At 43.9% G+C, this 23,763-nt stretch overlaps 1 protein-coding gene across 1 annotated transcript; it reads left to right on the top strand.

The window, feature by feature from the left end:
* The first annotated feature begins 1,175 nt into the window (after nt 1–1,175).
* On the top strand, nt 1,176–13,319 carry nelfb (negative elongation factor complex member B). The gene is made up of 13 exons (XM_074670939.1): nt 1,176–1,904; nt 4,276–4,436; nt 4,515–4,614; nt 5,055–5,285; nt 5,391–5,576; nt 5,890–6,002; nt 6,108–6,210; nt 10,399–10,494; nt 10,586–10,728; nt 10,799–10,905; nt 11,267–11,408; nt 11,493–11,601; nt 12,925–13,319. Exons 1-13 carry the CDS (start codon nt 1,803–1,805, stop codon nt 13,081–13,083), a joined length of 1,752 nt encoding a protein of 583 aa, XP_074527040.1. The 5' UTR covers nt 1,176–1,802; the 3' UTR covers nt 13,084–13,319.
* The last annotated feature ends 10,444 nt before the right edge of the window (nt 13,320–23,763 follow it).

Below are 23,763 nucleotides of genomic sequence, written 5' to 3'. Positions count from 1 at the left end.
ATATTATACATGTTTTAGTATTGGAATCATAATGAATGTATTTCACAATAGTGACCACTCCATGCCTATTTCTGATATTATCCTGTGTGTTTCAGAGAGTCCTTGAGCTAGAGGTGGCTGCAGTGGAGCACCAGTTTGTCTTTATTGATGAGGTTGGATTCAACCTCACAAAAAGAGGAAGAAGGGGAAGGAACATCATCGGCCAGCGTGCCATCATTGAAGTCCCTGGACTGCGTGGAGGAATATCACCATGTCCGCAGCAATTACTCAGCATGGTGTCATCAATCACCACGCTCCCCTCGGCCCCTACAACACTACCCATCCGATCACATTCCTGGACACTCTGCATAACACCCTAATTCCACCAGATCAGATAGATGGCCCAGAGCAGCTCAGGTATGTTAATAATAATTATAATAATACATTTTATTTGGAGGTGCCTTTCATGACACCCAAGGCCACCTTACAACAAAAGATAAAAACAACATTGTAAAACATTGTTAAAACAAATCATCGGGATAAAAGCAAGTGAGGTGCACAGTGTTCAATTAAAGTGAGTGGGCCAGTTTAAACAGATGAGTTTTGAGTTGAGATTTAAATAGGTTGATGGAGTCTGACTGTCGTATGTGTGGGGGGAGGGAGTTCCAGAGTCTGGGTGCTGAGCGGCTGAAGGCTCGGGCACCCACGGTTGTGAGGCGTGAAGTGGGGATTGTGAGTAGTCCACAATTATTTGTTCTTTTGTTCTTTTATTCTCCCCTTTCCCCAATCCTATTGAGGATTTTTTTTCTGTCTGGAGATGGAAAGTGTATGACAGAAATCCACAAACACTCAATCCCCTTCTCCAAGCTATGGAAGATGCATGTGGAGAGATTCCAGCGGATGCTTTCCATGGCTGGATTCGCCATGCTAGACGATATTTCCCCCGCTGCTTGGCCAGAGAAGACATTGCATGTGATGTAGATGAGGTGCTGTGGCCTGACCCAAACAGAAGACGTGATGTAGCATATTTTTTTGCTTTGTTATTGATATTTTAAAATCACTATTATTTCTTTAACTGAAGCTGTATACATTTAGATGCAGACCACTGTATGTGGAACTTTGTGTTGGCTGTGATGAACACTTTGTACATTGTTTTTCTGTGAAAAAAAATGTTTCTGTGTAATTTTGTGTTCTGAGTCAAAAACATCAACAACAAACAATTCTATGTTTTGCAAGAAGTGTCACACTAAACTCAAAAAGGCCCAAGCCATGATGAATATTATGTCACAATCACAGTGTTTTACACTGAGCACATCAGTGTTCAACTGGTTCATATAAATGTCTGTCCATATAGTGGTTTGTGTGCGTCATTTGGAGACAAAAAAACCTTTTGAGAAGAATAAACACTGTTTTGGATGTAAAGTTTCATTTTGAGAATTGAGGGGTTTTGAGAAATGTGTGTGTGATTTTTTGATTTGTGTGTAGAGTTCTGAGAATATGAGGCATCCTTTCAGAAAATGTGTGGAAACAATCGAGAAAAACTGTAATCAACAAGTTATAACTTGGAGGTAATCCCATAGACCGAACAGGAGTAATCCATTTCCCAAGCGGAAGAAATGCTGAGCTCCCGGAACCTTTGTTCGCTGGTGTGGGGCGGGGTTGTTTACGAGGTGGGACGGCCGGAAATCAGCGTTGACAGGGAAAAATTAAATGCGTTCTCGTGTTTCAGAGTAAATCACCATAATTCTCTTCTCTTTTCTGCATGGTGGATGGTCTCTCTTTCTCACGGCCATCTTTGAGTTGATGCCTGGACGGAACAGAAAATGTTCGCGGGGCTGCCGGAGCTCGGGATCTCAAACGGAGAGGATCTCAAAGAGACTCTCACCAACTGCACAGAGCCTCTGAAAGCGATCGATCAGTTTCAGGTGAGGCTGATAGGTTTGATGATATCTGCAAAGAAGCTGCTAAATCATGAAACAGTGTCGTTTCTGAATACTTTCTTTATGCACCCTGTCGTTCCCTCCAAAAAGAACCCAGCGGCTGTAACTGTGCTCTACATCAGCAGGCAGCTAACGCGGTTGTTTTGTGATTACACTCTACACATGGCTTTTTCACTTAGCACTCTGTGCTGGCGATGTTTTAATGGCTCCAATTTACGTTAAAGGGATAGGTCACACGTTTCAGTATCCCATAACAAAATGCAGGACCCAACATGAACAAATGATCCCCTCCCTGTGCCTTACTTCCTGAATTCATTGGTCTTGAACCATGAGTCAAAAGAGATTATACTGAAGAGTTTTTTCTTGGGGAAGCAGCTGGATTTTTGTTAACTTCAGTGCCAGACCCAGGGGCCTAAACCCAGGCTGTAGTGCATAGGCTTTCCCAGAGTGTTTTGACTTGGTGGACCAACTGGGGCACTGACACAGATAAAGGTGACCAGGGTATGTGAGCTCACAAGGGCTGTCTTCCAAACCACCTACTGGACAAGGATGTGGTTTAAAGTAGGTACTCCAGTCTCTAGTGCGGCATGTGGTTAGTAATATAACTGTTCTGTTGGGTCTTTCTGTAGTATGCTGGCACTGTGGTTTCAGTTTTAGAGAGTGGAAACACAGCAACTTCATTGTAAATGTACAAAACAAACATTAAGGAACATTTTGACATTTCAGTAATTTATAAATGCAAAGAGATTGCCAGAGTGAGCATTTTACCTAAATTAATTAGTGATGAAGATACAAGAATGATACAGTAACAGACAAGTTCAATCAAAGGTAGATAAAATGTTGATAAAATCAAGGAAGGAAAAGAAATGGTTATAATTTTCAGTGAGGAGTTCCTTAGGGAATTGTAAAAACAAAAAAAGTGTTTTTGGTCCTTTCATTATCTTCAATGGTTTAAGGTACATTTTACATTTTACATTCATTTAAAAAAACAAGTTTGGAGAAAGATTTCAGGGTCCTGCTTTTATAGACAAAGACATTTGGAAAGGCTTTTTTCAGATCAGTAGGAAATCCAGGATTTTCTGGCATACTGCAGATTTTGCTCTTTTTCACCAACTACATAGTATATTTCCACCAAATTTGTAGGCACTGCTGGTGCTGTAGGCGGTTTGGAAAACAGCCAAAAAGTTTACACTCTTTTTTTCCCCACTGCTTAGTCAGCTCGATAAATCATACCTGTCACATCATTTCATGCTGTTGGTCAGTCCACTTTTTTTACATCAAAATCTAAGCCTGTGATAAGCCCATATACTTTACCCAAGGTGTCCCTCAAGGGTCAGTTTTTGGCCAGTTATCACTCTCTGTCTTATGAACTTTTAGTCACAGCCATTTTTAGTACATACATAACTAAAGCTTCTTCTGAATTGGAAATGGTTTAGCTAAATAAAATCCATCAGGATACAGGGGGTTGACTCACATTGCCTGATTGCACTTGATTAGCAAAAAACTTTTTTTTAGATGGCTTTCAGAAAATGTTTGTCACTTTAAAGAATAAACCAGGGGGTGTGTAAAATCTGAGTGAAATAGTTTTATGCAGGGTGAACCAAACAGTCTTTGTAGATCAGTGAACCTGTGATATTAAGTACAGCACGACTGTTTGCCAAAAAAAGAGAAGATCAGCCCTCAGACATTGATTGTTTTCTTCAGTATTATTCTCTTACTCTACCTGACATGGTTGTTTGCAAACAAGAGTCCGCTCTGCAGGTTGATTATGGAGCTAGGGATGGGTGCCTTTCACTTTGCAGTGATACGATACCATTGCCCGGTACCTGGCAATGGGTGTCAGTTCTCCAGGGTACCAGTTTTTGGTGCTTTTTTGTGTTTATGTGGTAATACATCAGGAATCAGGAATACTTTATTAATCCCAGGGGGAAGTTTTGTATTATCATTAGGGATGGGTACCTTCCACATTTGAAATCATATGGTACCAATGCCCGGTACTTGGCAATTGGTACCGGTACTCAATGTTTCCAACTTTTGGTACTTTTTGTTTATGTGGTAAAAATGGTCAGTTTGTCTAATAATAGATAATAATAATAATTTTTCAATTTAACATATTATTTCTTCAGTATCTAACCTTTCAATGCTGTGTTCATGCCCAGCATGGAAAATTCCCTACACTTCCACTCTTTCACAGTCACAAGGATGTGCTTAGGTACCTCAACATGGTACCTTTTGGTTTTACTTGAATCGATACCACAGATGTCTATAAAAGTACCTAATTCGTTACACATCCCTTTGTGGAGCAGCTTTATTTTGTGTTCCTCTCTGAGTCAGTGAAAAATATAAATCCCTGCAGATGGAAAATGGCATCCTGCTGCCGACCCTGCAGTCCGCTCTACCCTTCCTGGACCTCCACGGGACACCTCGGCTGGAGTTCCACCAGTCGGTCTTTGACGAGCTCCGAGACAAGCTGATGGAGAGAGTTGCCACCATTGCAGAAGGGAAAGAAGAGGACAGGTTTGTCCCCCTTTTTGTTTTTCTGATTCTCAGTCTGACACCACCAGTTTTAGGCTAACGTTTCTTCTCTTTTCTCAGGTATGGAAAACTGGAAGAGCTGCTGGAGAAAAGTTTTCCTCTGGTCAAAATGCCGTCCATCCAGCCTGTGGTGATGCAGGTGCTCAAACATCTACCCAAGGCAAGTGTTGCAGTGTGAAGTTCAGAAATTGGGACCAACTGTTTCCAGATCTGTTTTCAGTAAAACTCCTTTACAGCAGACAGTGGTCTGCTCTGGTTCAAAAACAAAAACTCACTCTTGTTAGTATTGCTGCATATCCTCGTCATGTCAGTAATGTTGAAGCCATCAGGACCGTTAAGGTTCAGTTTTTTCTCCTCAGAGAATCAAACTGTCTTCACCTTTCAGTGTCCCATGTTTGCTGAGCTCTGAAAAAGTCCAAACAGGAGAGTTTGTGCTGTGAAGGAGACGAGGCCTTTGAAAACATGCTTGTTCTTAAAGCTCTTCTCTCTCGCACGGCGTCTGATGGTTACTAGGCTGCGGTCAGCTCCAGTAATCAAGGGTTGTTCTATGTTTCATGTGACCCTGAGCAGATGATATCTATCACTTGCTCCCTCCTGCAGGTGCCCGAGAAGAAACTGAAGATGGTGATGGCTGACAAAGAGCTGTACAAGGTGTGTGCTGTGGAGGTGAAGAGGCAGATCTGGCAGGACAACCAGGCTCTGTTTGGTGATGAAGTCTCTCCCCTCCTGAAGCAGTACATCGTGGAGAAGGAGGCAGCCCTGTTCAGCAGCGATCTCTCCATCCTGCACAATTTCTTCAGCCCTTCTCCCAAAACACGACGCCAAGGCGAGGTGCGAGACAGTCAGTGTGTAATCTGTGTGATAAACTTCACCTAGAGAGTGTCAGGTCTGAATCCTGCTGCTGGGTGGCTGTTTTGATCAGGTCTCTGTCTGCAGGTGGTTCTGAAGTTGACACAGATGATTGGGAAGAACGTGAAGCTGTACGACATGGTGCTGCAGTTTTTACGCACTCTTTTCCTGAGAACACGAAACATGCACTATTGCACGCTGAGAGCGGAGCTGCTAATGTCTCTACACGACCTGGAGATCAGCGAGATCTGCTTTGTGGACCCCTGTCATAAGGTAAGAGCACAGACACTAATGCTGGATCCAAGCAGATGCTGTTTGCAGTGTTCCCTGTGCTCATTGTGTGTGCTGCATTCGCCATGTTTGCTGTGTTCCCTGTGTTCCCCGTGTTTCCTGTCTTCCCTGAGTTTCCTGTGTTTGCTGTGACTCCTCTGTTTGCTGTGATCCCTGTGTTTGCTGTGATCCCTGTGTTTGCTGTGATCCCTGTGTTTGCTGTGTTTCTTTTTCCCTGTGAACGCTGTTTTCGCTGTGTTTGTGTTGTTTTTGACTTTAATGTTCTTTTCCTTTTGTTTTTCTTGTGAACCCTCAGTTCACTTGGTGTTTGGATGCCTGCATCCGTGAGAAGTTTGTGGATGGCAAACGAGCCAGGGAGCTGCAGGGTTTCCTGGATGGAGTGAAGAAAGGACAAGAACAAGTGCTTGGGTAACAGAAGGGTGGCTTCAGTTGAAGAGTAGAGCTTTCTATATTGGCTGAAGTGACTCAAAAAGAAAATAGATAAATGAATAGGTTATCTCTGTGGGATTTCAGAGACCTCTCCATGATCCTGTGTGACCCGTTCGCTTGTAACACCCTGGTCCTGAGCATCATGAGGAACCTGCAGGAGCTGCTTAGTCAGGACAGTTTGCCCAGGGTGAGCACACAGAGCACATTAACACAGACACAATGACGGTGTTGTGTTAGCTTCATGTTAACAGTTGGGGGCAGTGATGAGGTAAGAAAGTCAGAAAGTGGAGCAGTGGTGTTCTCCCTCAGAAGTGATAGTTTGACCAAGTACACCTGAAAAATTGTCCATACAGAGGTCAGAAGAAACAAGAAAACGCATCGAGAACCTCAAATTTATTTATAAGAAAAGAAGCATACCGAACAATCAATTCAAAACAGATGAGTGAGTTGAAGCAAAAGCAGCGTGCTTCTTCGGGTGGTTTTAAGTGAGGTCTTTCACAGCATCAATGTGAAAATACTGAAAAGCGAAGAGCAAAAAGGCCTCAGAAAGAAATCTAGGAGTTCACATGTCTTCAGCAGGTCTGTGTCTCAGCTGTGACTGGGTCTACACATTGTAAGCTCATCTGCAGAAACAACTTTTCAGACTCTCATCTGCTGGAAACCATGTCCTTGGCCCACAATGTCTGCTGTTTGAGGATCTTTGAATGAATGAAGCTGATGTCACTAACACAGGAGATTCATGTGGAGAGTGTGAGCCAAAGGTTCTTGCTTGTTGTGCCACAGATGGGAGATAGCTGCAGAAGAAAACCTGGCAAAAACCTGAAACCAACAAGTATAGAGGAACACAAGGATAATGATTTCACAGCCATTGAAAAATAAACTGGGAGCTGAAAAACAGTTCAGAGAAGAGTTGAGTCTGACAGTTCGTCAAATATGTGCACTATGGTACGTGCTGAAGGCTGTTCTACTGGCAGGCGCTCAGGTAAAAAATGTTATTCATAATTCATAATAATTTTACACTAAAGATGAACCTGAATTAAGTCAAAGCTGATGCTTCTCTGTGATCCAAGTAGCTCCAGTGGTGGGAAAAAAATTTTTCAGACACCCTTAAAATTGACAGTCTCAAATGTGTGGCTGCATTACACAGACACAAACAAAATCAAAGAGTTTTTTCTTTGTTTACAAGAAAAAAAATGACAGCTTCTGTCAGTCAGTTCTCAACACTGTTTGTATCAAAGTCAGTAAAAAACAGAAAACATCACAAACCTGAAGATAGGTGAAGAAACCATCATCTCATCAGATCCAGGTTTAGTGGTCCTGCCATCAGCAGCAGCAGCAGCAGCAGAGCTCTGATCCTGACTGACATGTTCCCAGCATCCTTCACTCTGCTGACTCATCATCTGATCCTGACTGACATGTTCCCAGCATCCTTCACTCTGCTGACTCATCATCTGATCCTGACTGACATGTTCCCAGCATCCTTCACTCTGCTGACTCATCATCTGATCCTGACTGACATGTTCCCAGCATCCTTCACTCTGCTGACTCATCATCTGGTCCTGACTGACATGTTCCCAGCATCCTTCACTCTGCTGACTCATCATCTGATCCCAGTCTTCTTCTTCTTCCTTTAATTCTTCTAAACTCTTTGGTTTAAGCTTTGAAACAGATGTTAAGATAATCCACAACAGATTTTCAAAGGGGCTCATGTCTGGGGATTGAGCTGGCCCCTATAAGACCTGGATCCTTTGCTCCTGCAGCCCAGTTCTCCTGGTCCTGGATGTGTGATGAGGGGACCTATCTTGATGAAGCTTTTAGTTTGGACCTGGATGAACAGAGCACATGCAGAGGAGAGCCTGTAGGTCTGGAGAATGGTTCAGTTCTTGTCAGAGTTCACTGTGCCATCAGACAGTGAGAGGACCAACAGCAGCAGCTCTCATGGATCCCCAAATCCTGATCCTGCCTCCACCATGCTGACAGTAGGTCCTGTACCTGCTGGAGGTAAAGCTTCACCTGGCCTTCAGTGTCCCCTCACACCAGCAGGAAGGAGATGAAGCTGGAAACTGGACCCATCTGACCAGAGTCTTCTTCCAGTTCCTGGTGGTCCAGTTCTTGTGTGGTTCAGGCTACTCTCTGCTTCTCATTGATCAGGGCTTCCTGACAGCCTTCTAGGACCTTAAGCCATGATCTAAAGCGGTCCACATACAGTGCAGGATTAAAACACTGGACCCCAGTTTGCTTTGACAACGGCTGCTGCAGCTCCTGTGATGTCATGTGGTGGTTTTCTCTGACCATGTGGATCAGGGTTTGGTCATTTCTTGCTGAAGAAACCCTGGGACACCCAGATCTTGGTTTGTCTTCTGAGATGTTGGTTGGTCTGTGTCTCTGCAGAGTGGATCCAGCTGCTGAAGGTCTGCATCTAGACTCCCTGGCTGTCTGTAAGCAGCTGTTCCCTTCCTGGCTAAGGATCTGTATCTTCAGGGAGTTTTCCTGCTTTAGCTTCCTTGTTTGAGATGTTTTTGGTCTCTGAAGAACTTTGAATTAAGGCTTTCACTTTAACCCGTTAATTAGATTAATTAATTACACCACAAATTAATGCATTATAAAAATTATCACAATTAACTCACTGGCTGCCAGTGCATCTTGAAGGATCTTTCTAGACCCAAATAATTTAGTCTTCTGTGACTCTGTAAACACCAAACTACCTAAGAAGAGTGGACTCTCCTCTTTCATGTCTCTCTTCCTGTTTTTCATCCAAAAACAGACAAAACATACTTTTTTTGATCGTGTTCTTCTCAGTCGCTCCATCCTTTGATCCTCTCCATGATCTCTGTTGTCTTTTATCGCCATCCTGTCGCTCTTTCTCTCGGGACTACTGCGACACATCCTTAGTTGGAGCGTTAGCCTCCTGAACTTTTCTGACTTGCAGCGTCTCACTTTGCTTCTGTAATCTCACACTTTTCATATCCATGCTGATCTCTCATCCAAAGAGCACAACGCTCTCTCCCACTGTAGTTTACAAGCAGGATTTTGATTGACAAGCTCCACCAGACCCATAGGCGCAAATCCCGGGGGGGACGCAGGGGTCATGTCCCCCCCTTCCGTAAAGTTGTCCCCCCTAAAAAATCCAGTTGTAATTAATTTTCTAATTAAACGTTTTCTTTTTCAATGGTGTAATACAAGGCATGCTACTTAAAACACAAAGATTGACGAGTTTAATTATTGAAAGATCACACACACACCCCTGCGCAATCCTTGCAGTGGTTTGATCCAATCTGTTTCTCCCGGCACGGATGCTGCAGCCGCGCACAGACACGCACACAAATAAACGCATACAGAAAGAGCGGAGGGTTGCAGTCAAGTAAGTAGCTTTCACTGAAAGACTTATCAATCATAACTTCACTTGTTAAACAGACACACAGAGAAAATGAAAAGCAAATGTCAACTCCTTTGTCCGAAGTCTGACAGTATGCTTTGAAAAAAAAAAAAAAAAAAGACGCTGATTAAGCTTTCCATCCGATGTGGTGCGTGCACACAGACACAGACTACAGAGCGCCAAGGATCGCGATTAAGTGCATTAAAACACTTAATCGCAACTACTAACAATGAAATTTTACTGTTTATTGTCCCCCCCAACAATGAAACGGGATTTTCGCCCCTGACCAGACCCCGCCTCCCCACGCTGAAAAACATTATTTACTTCTACAACCTTTTTTCCACCACTGTAATGAGGCAGTCAGTGACAAATTACTGCCTCTGAAGTTAAGTGCCTGTCCTCCCTATCATCAAGTGGGTGTCAGATGAGTTGATTGACAACAAGCTGACAAATATTCCACACCAAAAACTCAAGCAAGATGTTTAAAGCAGTAGGATGAGAGATTAACTTTGTCAGAAAGATGACTTACACATCAACAGGGAAAAGCTCACACTGCAAAAACTGAAACCTAAGCAAGATTTTATGTCTCATTTTAATAAAAAGATCTTATTTGACTTAATATGAGCCACACTGACCTGACAAGTCCAGAAAAATGTCTTACTTCAAGGTATTAAAAAACTAAGTTGACACCTGGATTACTTGAAGGGTAAAAACTGTTCAATGGTGTGAGAAAAATGTTCCTGTTTAGTTTCTGTTCTTCAGAGATTATTCTGATTTTAAGAAACTTAACAAAACTTTTTTTTCTCTCACCGCATTGGCAGATTGTTAAACTCTTTACAGGACATGACATTTCAGCTTCTGACTTCAGCTTTGAACACCGGGGTTACCAACAGCATTATAACCTTCATGCTCATTAAAGAGCATCTGATAGAGCAAAGCTTTTCCTCATTTACACACTGAAGTTCCACAAACTGAAGTGGTTGTTGTGTTTGGGAGCAGGACAGCTCAGACCTGATGCTGCTGCTGAGGATGCTCTCGTTGGGTCAGGGGGCGTGGGACATGATCGACAGCCAGGTCTTTAAAGAGCCTCGCCTGGTAAGTACAACACCTCACCTCTGATGAGACCGTTGTTTTATCAAACTTTGTTTAATAAAAAGTTCTTGTGTGTGGGTGTGTGTCCTCTCAGGATCTGGAGGTTGTGACCCGCTTCCTGCCCGCCATGATGTCCGTGGTGGTGGATGATCACATCTTCAGTGTGGAGCAGAAGCTTCCCAGTGAAGAGAAAAGCTCCCAGTCGTACCCCACCTCCCTGCCCGATGCCTTTAACAGGTAAATCAGAGCCTGCAGGTCAAAGCAGCGCTACCTCGGCAGCAGGTGAGCTGACTGTGTCTGTCCTCAGGTACCTGCAGGAGAACAGGGTGGCCTGTGAGATGGGTCTCTACTACGTCCTCCACATCGCCAAACTGAGGAACAAGAACGCCTTGCAGAGGCTGCTCCCGGCTCTGGGTGAGTTTGTTGGAGTCTTTGTGAGTTTTGCACCAAAGGAAGGAGGAGAAAAGCTTAAAGATGAGTCAGACATGAGTGTCTGTGTCTGTGTGTCTGTGTCTGTGTCTGTCTGTGTCTGTGTCTGTCTGTGTCTGTGTCTGTGTCTGTGTCTGTGTCTGTGTCTGTCTGTGTCTGTGTCTGTGTCTGTGTCTGTCTGTGTCTGTGTCTGTGTGTCTGTGTCTGTGTGTCTGTGTCTGTGTCTGTGTCTGTCTGTGTCTGTGTGTGTCTGTGTGTGTCTGTGTCTGTGTGTGTGTCTGTCTGTGTCTGTGTGTGTCTGTGTCTGTGTGTCTGTGTCTGTGTGTGTGTGTGTGCCCCCTCACAGTGGAGACCTACAATGACATGGCCTTTGGAGACATCTTCCTGCACCTGCTGACTGGACACCTAACCCTGCTCTCTGATGAGTTTGGATCTGAGGAGTTCTGCTCTGTGGTCTTTGACAGCTTCCTCCTGACTTCCTACTCCAGGTGAGCCCAACTCAGCGGCTCACAGATGAAGATTTCACTGCAGTCTGCCTGACCTGATAGCTCGTCTGTCTGAATGTTTTCTAGTAAAGAGAACGTCCACAGACACACTCTGCGCATGCTGCTGCATCTACACCACAAAGTGCTGCCGTCCTACATGGAGACCCTGCTCAAAACCCTGGAACCTCCTAAACAGGTCTGTCTTTAACTCTGTTGCATTTGTGGTGACTTCCTCCGCTCTCTCAGATTTTAAACAGGGATATAAAGAGACCCTAGGTACAACGAGCAGACTTAACGTGCTGATCAAACACTAAGTACAACTTGAACTAGAGCTCCACCCCCTACAGGCCTCCAGAAGGCTGGCCAATCAGAGTGAAGCAAGTGAAGGAAATAGAGCAGCGAGCAATGAAGAGATACAAAGCGTCCAAGTGACCATCTGCGGTCACTCTGATCCAATATGAACCAGACTGGAGGCACATGCATGGCCCGCCTGCATCATCGTGAAGCGTCTGTTTGCACAAAAGCACGGTCTTGTCCTAGTCAGCACAATGAGACACAGAGAGCAGTGTTAAAACTTTACTGACTTTTTGACTCAGGTTAAGTCGTGTTGGTCAGACACTGTCCTCTAACACCTCAAAAACACCAGATACATATGCAGTCCAGCTTCACTTCGTTGCGTGTTGACTGTGTTTGTCAACTCACACCGACTGCATGTTCAGTCCGACAGACAGCTGGAGTCACAGACTGAGGAGTTCCTGCTCCCACCCCATTGATCAGTCTTCATTCATGTTGGGCTGTAAAACCTCAAACCTGTTGACTCCTGGTCTGGCTCTGCTCATTATGTCTGTTTATCATCAGAGTCAAGCTAAATACAAACTGATTCTGACACGGTTTGTTTTATTTTGAAAGTTACTGGGTGTTTTTAGGTAGTTTCTGGTCATGACTTCCTGCCCCATCAATCGGTCAACCTAGACTGGATCCGTTGCGGATCCGTTTTCCGTTGCGGTCTGGCTGCGTGGCTGGTCCGTCATGTTGCAGGTTGTACCCAGCCATCCTAGTTTTGACGGATGCAAAGCTGTGACGCATAAATTCAGCGTAGGGAAGATCGAGTGGGACAGGACGTCGTGACCAGAAACTACCTAAAAACACCCAGAGACTTTCAAAATAAAAACAGACTGTGTCAGAATCAGTTTGTATTTAGCTTGACTCTGATGATAAACAGACATAATGAGCAGAGCCAGACCAGGAGCCAACAGGTTTGAGGTTTTACAGCCCAACATGAATGGAGACTGATCAATGGAGTATGCCAAAGCAGAGAAGTGTCACACTGACCAAAGAAACTGGAATTTTAAGTTGAAGCTCCCTTGGGCTTGGTACGGATGGCCAGGGTGACCCTCAGACATAATTCAGAGAAAAATCAGACATTTTCAACAGGAATGAGACTGAAACTCTCACTGTGAGGAGTGTGTGTGGTGTGTACTGACTCTGGGTGTGTGTGTTCTGTTCCTGGTGACTACAGAGCAGTGAACCAGTGAAGGAGCTGTACACTCAGTTGACAGAGAAGCTGGAGGCCCAGAAGAAGAGCCCCCCACCTGCGGAGGAAACTCCATCCCTGGATCTCGGACTGCACCCGGTGACTGTGCCCACCACAGCCTCAACCCCAACCACGCCTCTCTGAGACCGAGGAAAAATATGACTGAGCGTTACAAAGAGACAGCTGGCTCCAAAAAGACTCAGTGTCTCTGACTGATTCTTGTTTTTATGAATCTTTCTGTTTCTGAAGGTTCATCTTCTCGTCTTCGTCTGGGTGAGGCTCTTTGGAGCTCTGAGTGTGCAGACCAGCTCTAATTTTCCTCATTACTGCATCATTTTTATTTCATCATTTTGCTTTCAGAATGTTTCATTTGAGCTTCATCAGTTTGTGAATAAACTTGTTTCGAAAAAGGAAGTGATCTCATTGAGTTCCAGAGACACCACACCATTATCTGTGAAGATTCAGTCAGCTGACCGACTCTAAAAAAAACCCTCTGGTTTCTGCAGACCACACTGACTAACTCTACAGGCAGCTCCACATTCAGATGGTGTGTGTTTCACTGCTCTCAGCATTCACACAACAGCTTCACACTGCTGGTAAGACTTCAGGACACTTTTATTTAGCCCTTTCCTCATCCTCATGCTAGGATCTAAGTGTTTAGTTCATAGAGTTAAGCTAACATGGTACTTTTCTGCTTCTAGCTAAAAGTTGAGCAGCTGTGTTTGAACCATCTGAAAGCAGTTAATGGATGTATGATGAAGAGAGGTGTGTAAAGACAAACAGTCGAGGGGACAGGAAGTGAAACCATGAATGAGTTGTAGTTCTATCTTTTGTTGAAATTATAGACTTGACTTTTGCAATATTCCTGAGCTGTCATAAACAGGAGTGATTAATTCTTCACTCCCAGCTTGAAACACAAGTCCTGATTGAAGATAATGAAACAACTCATCTCCATTTTTGATAACTAGAGCTCTTTTTTTGTGTTTTTCCTCCTTAAACGCCTCCAATACCTCCACACCATGTGCAGGTAAATCTGAAGCCAGAATTCAAAAGAGATGTGAGCTCAAACACAGGAAGATGGAAGTCATTTGAGAGTGAACACAGAGAAAGTGTTCATTTAAAGTGTGATACAAACAACCTTCAGACAAACGCTTCAGTCGTCTAAGAGTCGAATTCACAGGAAGCCTGGTTACAAGTTGATGTGTTTTCTAAATGCGTCCATGTTCGTGTAGTGTTTGAGAAACATCCTCTCAGTTCCTCAGGAATTCTGGTTTCAAGTCTTGTTTTTGAAGGGCAGCCCCACCACTTTCCCATTTTCAAAGGTTTAGCTGACTTGTTGAAGTGGGTACAGCTGAAAGTCTGTTTGAGGAATGGACCCTTTGAGATGTCATCCTCGCTTGTACAGTGGGTAAAATTAGTGTTGAAGGATTGACATTCTTACTTAAATTTGATACTTGGTACCAAAGCCCTAAATGGGAAAACCAGCTTCAAGACACCTCCTGTATGGACAAATAGCTGCCTGCTTTGATCAGGTGTGATTTTGGCTCATTCCTCCTCACTAACAGTCTACAGATCTTGAAGGCTTGGCTGTGAGCCATTTAGAGAGTTCTGTTCAGTCCGTAGATTCCTGTTAGATTCATGTCATTTGGTAGGCTCAGCCACTCCAGCAGCTTTATTTTTTTTTCTCTGTAACCATGTCAGAGTTTCCTCTGCGGTATGTTTGTTATCATTGTCCTGCTGAACTGTCCACCCTCGCTTCCTCTTTATCATCCTGGTAGATAGAATAGAATAGAATAGAATAGAATAGAATAGAAAATACTTTATTTATCCCCGAGGGAAAATTCAGGAGTCACAGCAGCATTCAAGAAAACAAAAGTAAGAAAGTGTATAGAAAGTGCAAAAAGGTCCACAAGAAAATAGATGACAACAGCCCGTCCACCACTCTCCAGCCCAGCCAGTCTCCACCTCCACAGGGTCCAGGACTAAGCCTCCCCAGCAGAGGAGCAGGAGATAGATCAGAGATAGAGCAGAGATAGATGGAAGGACAGGTCCACGTTGTCACCTCCCAGCTCACACATGAGAACCAGCACGTCATCCTCACCTCCTCCCCCTCACCCTGACGGAAATCATCAAGCCCCACACTAGTTAGCATTGACATGCTACAGGCTGCTAACAGCTGATTTCACATGTAAACAATGCAGCCATGGTTACATGTAGGATCTCCAGACAAAAACAGGAGAAAAGCAGTAAAATGTCGCTGAAGCCACAAGAAGTTTGGTGTCCGTGACCGACAATGAACCATACAAAGTAATGATCCACTCCAAATACAAAGATGACGAAAAAGAGATGAAAAAAATTACAAGAAACGGACAAAGAAGAGAGAGCTACTGCAACAGGCAGCTACTTGGGCAGCGCCTAGCAATGAAAAAAAGATGGCAGCAGGTAATTGTTTTTATCAAGGATGTCTCACTGTCACATTTTCCACTCATCCTTCCTTCAATCATATGAAGTTTGCTCAGGGCTGTATGCTAAAAAAACAGCCCCACACCCTGATGTTCCCACCTCCTGACTGCACTGTTGGTACAGTGTTTTGGGGATGATGTGCTGTGCCATTTGACCTCCAAACATGGAGTGTGTTCTGTTTTGGTCTTACCTGACTGGACCACATTCTCCAAGTGTTTCACAGGCTCATCTAAATGTTTGGCAGCAAACTTTGAATGAGCTTCAGCGTGTTTTTTCTTCAGCAGGAGCGTGATGAGCGTGTATACAGGCCATGGCTGTGTAGTGTGTTACACGTTGTTTTCTTTGAAACAACTGTGCCTATAAGTTCTAGGTCTTTCTAGGACAACCTCCACATCTGGTCTTTGGCATTTGGCAGTGACGGTGCTGACAGGAACATTCATAGGTTTAGAAATCTTCACCAATGCCATCTGGATATTTGGCAACATTAAGGTTGTGAAGGTCTTGAGAGAGCTCTTTGCTTTTACCCACTATGAGATGACACCCTGGTAGTGAGACACCTCTTTATAGGCCATCAGTGGGAACTGAACCAGCTGGTATTAATCTGCACTGAGGAGGGGCAGGAGCGCTGTCTTGGCTTTCCTGGTCTGTCTACACTTCCATTTCTTCACATGTTCAGCACTCTTTCCCTGTCTCATTCCATTTTGGACCGCTTAATAAGATGGATTTCCCGGTGGCAAGACTGGATGACTTGGACGCCGGTGACGAGGGATGGAAGAGAATGGTGTCCAAGTCATCCAGTCTTGCCAGCTCAGAAACTTTTTCAACGAGGACGGTGCAGTTGGTGCAGCCCGAAGGAGAGGTAAGTGGAGCCATGAATGTAGATAGCACACGCAGGGGCTCCCAGTATGGAGCCCGCAGCGGTGGGGTGGCTCAGTGTTAAGCAGTGAAGGACCAGCAAGGAAGACAGAGACTTACCAGCAAGAACCCAAAAACAGTCTGTTGATAGTTGATGTACAGGAACAGTAAAGCAGCAGAAGCCAGGAGGCGAAGTCTCTGCTGCTGTGTAGCTATAACCTACACATGCAAAGAAATCAAATCAAACTCCCTCCATTCCTGGCTTAAATCTGCCTGCACGTCTCACTCCATAAACTTCACTGACAATTTGAACTTGTTTTGGGGCCTTGAATCCTTCTTTAGAGGCGACGGTCTCCATCCAAACAAACTGGGCAGCCATATGTTAACTGTCAACCTGCAGCATGTTGTCCACACTCAACCACGTGATTGACTGTTTACACTTAAACCGCAGTGCCCCCTGTCTTCATCTACGGTCCAAACTCCAAACACCTCTACCTGCTATACCCCCCTCTACAGGCCTCAGCGCATATTGCAGCCTCATTGTGCCCCTCTCAGCATTCAGCGTGTCATTTCACTCAGACCGTCTCAAAACCGCCCCGTCCCCACAAACACACACCACCTCATTCACATTAAGCACTATGCTCCTGCTGATGTTGCTCCCATTCTCCCCATTATAACAACCAGATCCCTCTGCCGCCGCAAGATAAACAGGAGAAAAGTCAAGCGCTCCCGACAAAACCTCTCCCTGGTCCCCCACTTCACACAGCATCCACCACAACAGCACATCCTCAAACTTGCTCTCCATAACACCCGCTCTCTCAACAATAAAGCAGTCATACTGAATGATTTCATCATGGACAAAAACCTGGACTTCCTCTGTATCACCGAAACCTGGCATAGCCATTTGGACTACTTCTCACCCAACCAAGCCACCCCCTCCGGATACAAAAAAGTCTACAAGAAGCATGTCAAAACCAGCTCCGTTTCCACTCCCTCTGTTGAATCATTTGAACACATTGCTTTCAAACTACTCTCGCCCAGTCCTTTCATAATCCCTGTCATCTACCGTCCTCCTAAGCCAAATCCATCTTTCCTCTCTGATTTCACTGACCTTGTCACTCATTTATCAGCCATCTCAGCTTCAGTACTAATTCTTGGTGACTTCAACTTCCATATTGACAACAGTAACTGCAAACAAGTCTCTGACTTTCTCGACCTCCTGGACTGCCTCAACCTCACACAACACGTTAATTTCCCCATCCACTCCCACGGCCACACCCTGGACCTAGTCTGCTCCACCGGTCTCACCATTCAACAACCTGCCAGCTTCGACCACCATATTTCCGACCACTTCGCCATAGTGTTTGATGTACACCTCCCTGTCCCTTCCACCAAAGAAAAATGCACCATATCCTTCAGAAACATCAACTCCATCCTGCCTCAAGATTTTTCAGCCGCCATTTGTACTTCCATGACCACGACCCCCTTCCATCATCAGTTAGCCCAGAACTCCATGTCAACCACTACAACAGTGCTCTCTTCACCTGCCTCAATAAACTACCCCCCTTACAAACCAGAACAGTGACTTATACTCACTCAGCCTCTTGGTTTACCCCTGACCTCCACCATCTGAAAGCAAAAAAACGCAAGCTTGAAAGACTCTTCAAGAAAACCAGACTTGCAGTACATCTTCAAGCATACACGGACCACCTATTACTACAAATCTGCCCTTATCCACACCTGCTCCACCTACTACTCCAACCTAATCCACACCAGTTCTAATAACCAAAAGGCTCTCTTTTCCAGCATTAGCAAACTCATTAACCCCATTGATAACACTTCTCACTCCTTTACCACTGAAAAATGCAACTCCTTCCTCTCATTCTTCGAGTCAAAAATTGACTCCTTTTACCACTCTTTATCAACACCACCCCCTGTCCATGTCTCCTCCATTCCCTCCTTTCCTCTTGTCACCTCACCTCTCTCCAAATTCACATCCATATCCCAAACTGAGCCATCAAAAATAGTCTCTTCCATGAAATCATCCACCTGCATTTTAGACCCTATCCCATCTTCCTCATTAAACAATGCCTCCCCACAATCTCCCCCTTCATCACTAAAATTGTCAACGCCTCACTTACCTCCTCCACTGTCCCTCTCTCAAACTTGCTGCCATCACTCCGATCCTCTTGAAACCTGGTCTATATCCTGACGATCCCAATAACTTTCACCCCATATCTAACCTGCCCTTTCTCACCAAGATCCTTGAACGTACCGTTGCCGCACAAATCAAGACCCACCTCACCAACAACAACCTCTACGAACAGTTTCAATCTGGATTCTGCTCTCACCACAGCACTGAAACTGCCCTCCTTAAAGTCACAAATGACCTCCTCCTCTCCTCCGACCCTGGCTTTCTCTCCATCCTCATTCTCCTGGACCTCACCGCCGCTTTTGTCACAATCAACCATTCCATCCTGCTTTCCCACCTTAAATCTCTCCTCCACATCACAGACGACGCCCTCACTTGGCTAACTTCGTACCTCAGTGACCGGAAACAATTCATTTTGATCAACAACTGCTCCTCCTCTACTGGCCCCCTATCCCAAGGTGTCCCTCAGGGTTCGGTGCTCGGTCCCCTCCTCTTCATCCTTTACCTCCTTCCCCTTGGTCAGATTATCCAACGTCATGGTCTCCGCTTTCGTTGTTATGCCGACGACATTCAACTCTACATATCCACCGAATCAATAACCTCTCTGACCCAGTCAGCCTCTCTAGCTGCCTCTCCGACACCAGCTCCTGGATACAAAGTAATTTTCTGAAACTCAAAACCTCTCAAAATCTGACATTCTTTTAATCGGTCCAAACTCCCTTACCTCTACAGCAAATGACTTCCACATCATCTTTCAAAACTCCACCCTCTTACCTTCTTCCCATTGCCGTAACCTCGGAGTCATCTTCGACAACAAGCTCACCTTCTCTCATCACATCAAAGTAATTACAAAAACAGCCTTCCTCCATCTTAAGAACATTGCCCGCCTTCGCTCCTCTCTTTCCTTCTCTGCAGCTGAAACCCTCATCCGCGCCTTCATCACATCACGTATCGACTACTGCGATAGCATTCTTTATGGCACAACCAACAACCACCTCAACAAACTTCAGTACATCCTAAACTCTGCCGCCCGCCTCCTCACCCGTACCCGTTCCCGTGAACACTCCCATTCTTCGAAAATCTCCACTGGCTTCCCGTCTGTTACCGTATCCAGTTTAAAATCCTCCTTCTTACTCACAAAGCACTCCACAACCAGGCCCCTCCATACCTTACTGACATGCTTCACCCCTACACCCCTTCCTGCACCCTCCGTTCTTCAGTTGCAAACCTCCTCACAGTCCCTAGGATCAAGCACCGAACCGGGGGGGGTAGAGCCTTCTCTGCTGCTGCCCCTTCCCTTTGGAACTCACTCCCGCAACACCTCTGTGACACTGCTGACCCCACCGCCTTCAAAACAAAACTCAAAACTCACCTATTTTGCAAAGCTTTTAACTGAAACTAACAAACCCCTGTCTCGACCTTGCTTTTTCTCTGCACCTTTGAATTGTTTTTGCCTCGTTTTTTTTTTCTATACATGTTTTTTTTGTAAGGTTATTTCATTATTTGTATCTGTTTTTAAACTTGCTCTTTAAACTGCTTGCACCTTGTAAAGCGTCTTTGAGTTTTTGAAAATAAAATGTATTATTATTATTATTATTTTTATTATTATTACTATTACTATTACTATTATTATTATTATTATTATTATTATTATTATTATTATTATTATTGTATGAGTTGATACCGACATCTGGTGAAGATGTCATGTCAGCAGCATCTTTAGAAATATACTTACTGAGGAAACAGGGATGTGTTCAGTCCTCATTTTACCCACTGTATCTGACATGCTGGTATTTTCAAACTCATTTTTCTTAAATTAAAGGAGCATCTTAATAAATTAGAATATGGTGGAAGAGTTTATTTATTTCGGTGGTTGTAATTCAAGAAGTGAAGCTCACGTATTACAGAAGTTCAGTTTTACAGAGTAGCAGTGGCGGCTGATTGAGTTTTATCCAGGGGGGGGGGCTATGCCTCCAAAACAGACATATATGTCTGTTAGTATATATATATATATATATGTATATATATATATATATATATATATATATATATATATATATATATATATATATATATATATATATATATATATACATATATATATTACTAAATATAGATATATTAGTATAGATACTAATAAGCAAGCAAACATGCTAGGGTATCACGCCTGTGTATTTACATCAATGAAGACCAAAAAAGCAACATTATACTGTAAAGGTCTGTGCTCTTTCACGTTCACCTTCTCCTGATGCGTTCTCCTCTCAAAAGGTAAAGCTATGAGCGACTTCACTGTGTTATTTATGTTTCTCTCTCCATTTTACGTCTGCCTGATCGCCTCCTACTCTTGCAGCTCGACCTGTCATTCAACTGCACTTTATAACCAACGGCTGTGAAGTCAGCTCCATAGCAGGAGGGTGGTGGTATGCAAATCCAGCTGCATTCAGCTCTGAGGGCAAGAAAGGTGCGCCCCAACATGGTCGCAGATGAACGCAGATGAATGAAACAACTTTACTCATCATGAAATATATAATATTCATTGTGCATATAAAAATATATATAAATATAAATATATATATAAATATAAATATATATATATATATATATATATATATATATATATATATATACATATATATATATATATATATATATATATATATATATATATATATATATACACACACACACACACACATATAGTTTAGAATGTTATAGTTTATTATTTGTTTTTCTTTTTTAATGTCTCATTCTTCAAGGTAATGTTGACGGTAAAGATGATGGGGCGGCGCCCTAGCGCCCTCTATTGGCCAGCCACCACTGCAGAGCAGGGATAGCCTAGCCGGTATTCGGCATTTTGAGGCCCATAAGCATCATCTTTTGTTTTAATCTAAGGGACACTAAAGCCACATTTCCACCAAGCAGACCAGTTAGGCGCGCATTCTGCTGCCTTTCCACTGACTTATCCCGGGACAGATCCCCAAAAACCGAGGCTAGCTGTCTCACTTTTTGGGACCCTTTTGTATAGGAGCCAGACTGAACTGATCCACTTTCGGAAGGTGGAGCAACACACTGCAGACCATTGGTTGGTCAAAAGAATCCTCACTTACCACGACAGCAGCTGCATTTCTCCTGGCGGCACACAGGAGAATCAACCTCTGAAACAAAGGTTGATTGCATTTTGTTCAAAGAGCTACATGACAGTCACAGAGAGGACGAAATGCTGTATGTCTTCCATCTATGCTCTTTGATTACTGTGTCGCATTTTTCTTCTTTGTTGGAGCGGGGTTAGCTGCTATGGCGTCACTCTATCGTTTAACAGCTGCGGCTTTCGACACCCGGCTTACAGGCCGCTTACCACGAGAGGGCACAGTTTGCTGTGGAAACGCAAACGGGATCAGGCTTAACTGTACCAAACCGTGCCAAACCGTACTGAATCCGGACTGTTTGGAAATGTGGCTTAAGGAATCAATTCAAACTGTGTTATTTAGGCTGTGATGCACCCAGGCCTCTCCATCTGCAGTGGCTACTCTGTGTTCAGCATCATCCCGCCCACAGTACCACCTGATTGGTTACACACAGAGCCATGGCTTAGATAAAACAGCCAATCAGCAGTGGAAGCTGTGACTGCACAGTGCAGTTTTAAGTTTTCTTTAACTTAGTAAGGCATGCTGCTGAGCCTGGGAGCTGTTTGATGGAATACGCTTGAAGACATTCAAACAAAGTTAAGTGCTGGAGTTTGTATTATTCAAAGTTTTGATGCCAATATTTTTGCTTTTACGGTAAATGAATATCAGCTCCAAATATCAGTTAATGGCCTCATTGGCTAGTAACAATTGCCCCTGAAAAACCCATATAGGTCTACCTCTAACAGGGAGTGAAAATACCTCTGGGTTTGATATTTTAGGGAAACGTGTTTAAAGTGCTCTGGACTGGATTCACTGGGTCAGGGGGAAGGATGGAAGCTAGTCGTGGGTTAAAGGGCAACTCTGTTTTTTGACACCTGGACCTTGTTTATAGTTGTGTTCATGCTCATATACTCACTCAGACAAACATCGTGCAGCTCGGAGTCCTTCAGAAATTATTTAAATCCAACCACTGCAAGGGTGCTTCAGTGCGGGACATAATCTCTGCAAAATCGCTCATTTTGGCTATATTTTTTCATCCATCGCCAGTGTTATCATAAAGTCAGCTCGTCTTCTGTTGCCATAGGCAAACACTGTCCACAAGCGCACCACCAGTTGGCTTTGAGTCGTGGACGTGCTCTTGTTTGTTGTTCTCCAGCCAGCTCTTCGTCTCTCTCCCTCTGCATCCTTCTTTCATGGAGCTCCTCGTCCGTGTACTCAGGCTCAAACCGGTAAGGACAACCGTCAAACGTTTGTTTACCAGATCAGCTCTGAGTCAGCTGACCCACCTGAAGAAAATGAATCCAGTCCACTCAACATATGGATACACAGGTTTATGAAGTACAGAGGAAAAACTTAAAAGAATGTGACACTCTTAACCTGTGTCCACAGCGTGTTCTTTTTAAATACAATGACCTGTTTTAATCATAGACAACAACAAACCTCCAAGGTAAAAAAAAAAAACTTCAGATGAACTAATTCAAAAGTTGTATCCCTTTCAAATGTCACTCGATTCTCTTTTAACTTTTTTTTTTTTTTTAGCTTGAAAAGTTCTTTGAAGTTTTGTAACTCCTCTTCAGTTTTCTTTGCAATACTGAGATCTCAAAAAAAAGGAAGGGGAAAAAAAATAAAAGAAAATATACAAATGAAATTCCCTATGTTGACTCCACATGCATCCTACCCCAGCAGTTCCTCTGTTTAGCATCCAGCTGAGAGGACACTGATAGCTTCTGCTTCCTCTGAGCTGGAAGTCTGGGATGACACACACACACACACACACACACACACAGAGGGAGAGATCAATTAATTCTAAACAGTGAAACATTGTTCCTTTCACTTTGAGACTCATGAGAAAATGTGTTTGTTTAGAAGTGGTGAGACCTGAGGTGGTGGTTTAAAAAAGGTGACCCTCACTTGTGGTAAACAAACAAGATACTTTTGGGCACATTGAAATACACTTTTGGCACTGACCCTGAGAAAAGGTGCACATGGCGGTGCCCCATGCCAGCACAAACAGTATGTTTGCCGTTACTCTGAGTCTTTTTTGTCCATTTTGACACATTTTAAACATACTGAGCAAACACACTTAAAATCCATGAAGAGCTGCTTTAGTTACGTTTGGCTGCCAGAGAGTCAAACAGAAAGTCAGGGTTTTGGTCCCAGCCTTTGCAGTCACATGCCACAGTTCCCTTAAACAAGTCTCTGAACCCCCTATCTGCTTCCACTGCTGTT

This window comes from Halichoeres trimaculatus, unplaced genomic scaffold, assembly GCF_033239565.1.
Source record: "Halichoeres trimaculatus isolate MK-OKI-2021-1 unplaced genomic scaffold, fHalTri1.1 fHalTri1_scaffold_5, whole genome shotgun sequence".
NCBI lineage: Eukaryota > Metazoa > Chordata > Actinopteri > Labriformes > Labridae > Halichoeres > Halichoeres trimaculatus.
The sequence above is the reverse complement of the archived record's forward strand: the minus strand, read 5'-3'. Positions and strand labels throughout refer to the sequence as shown.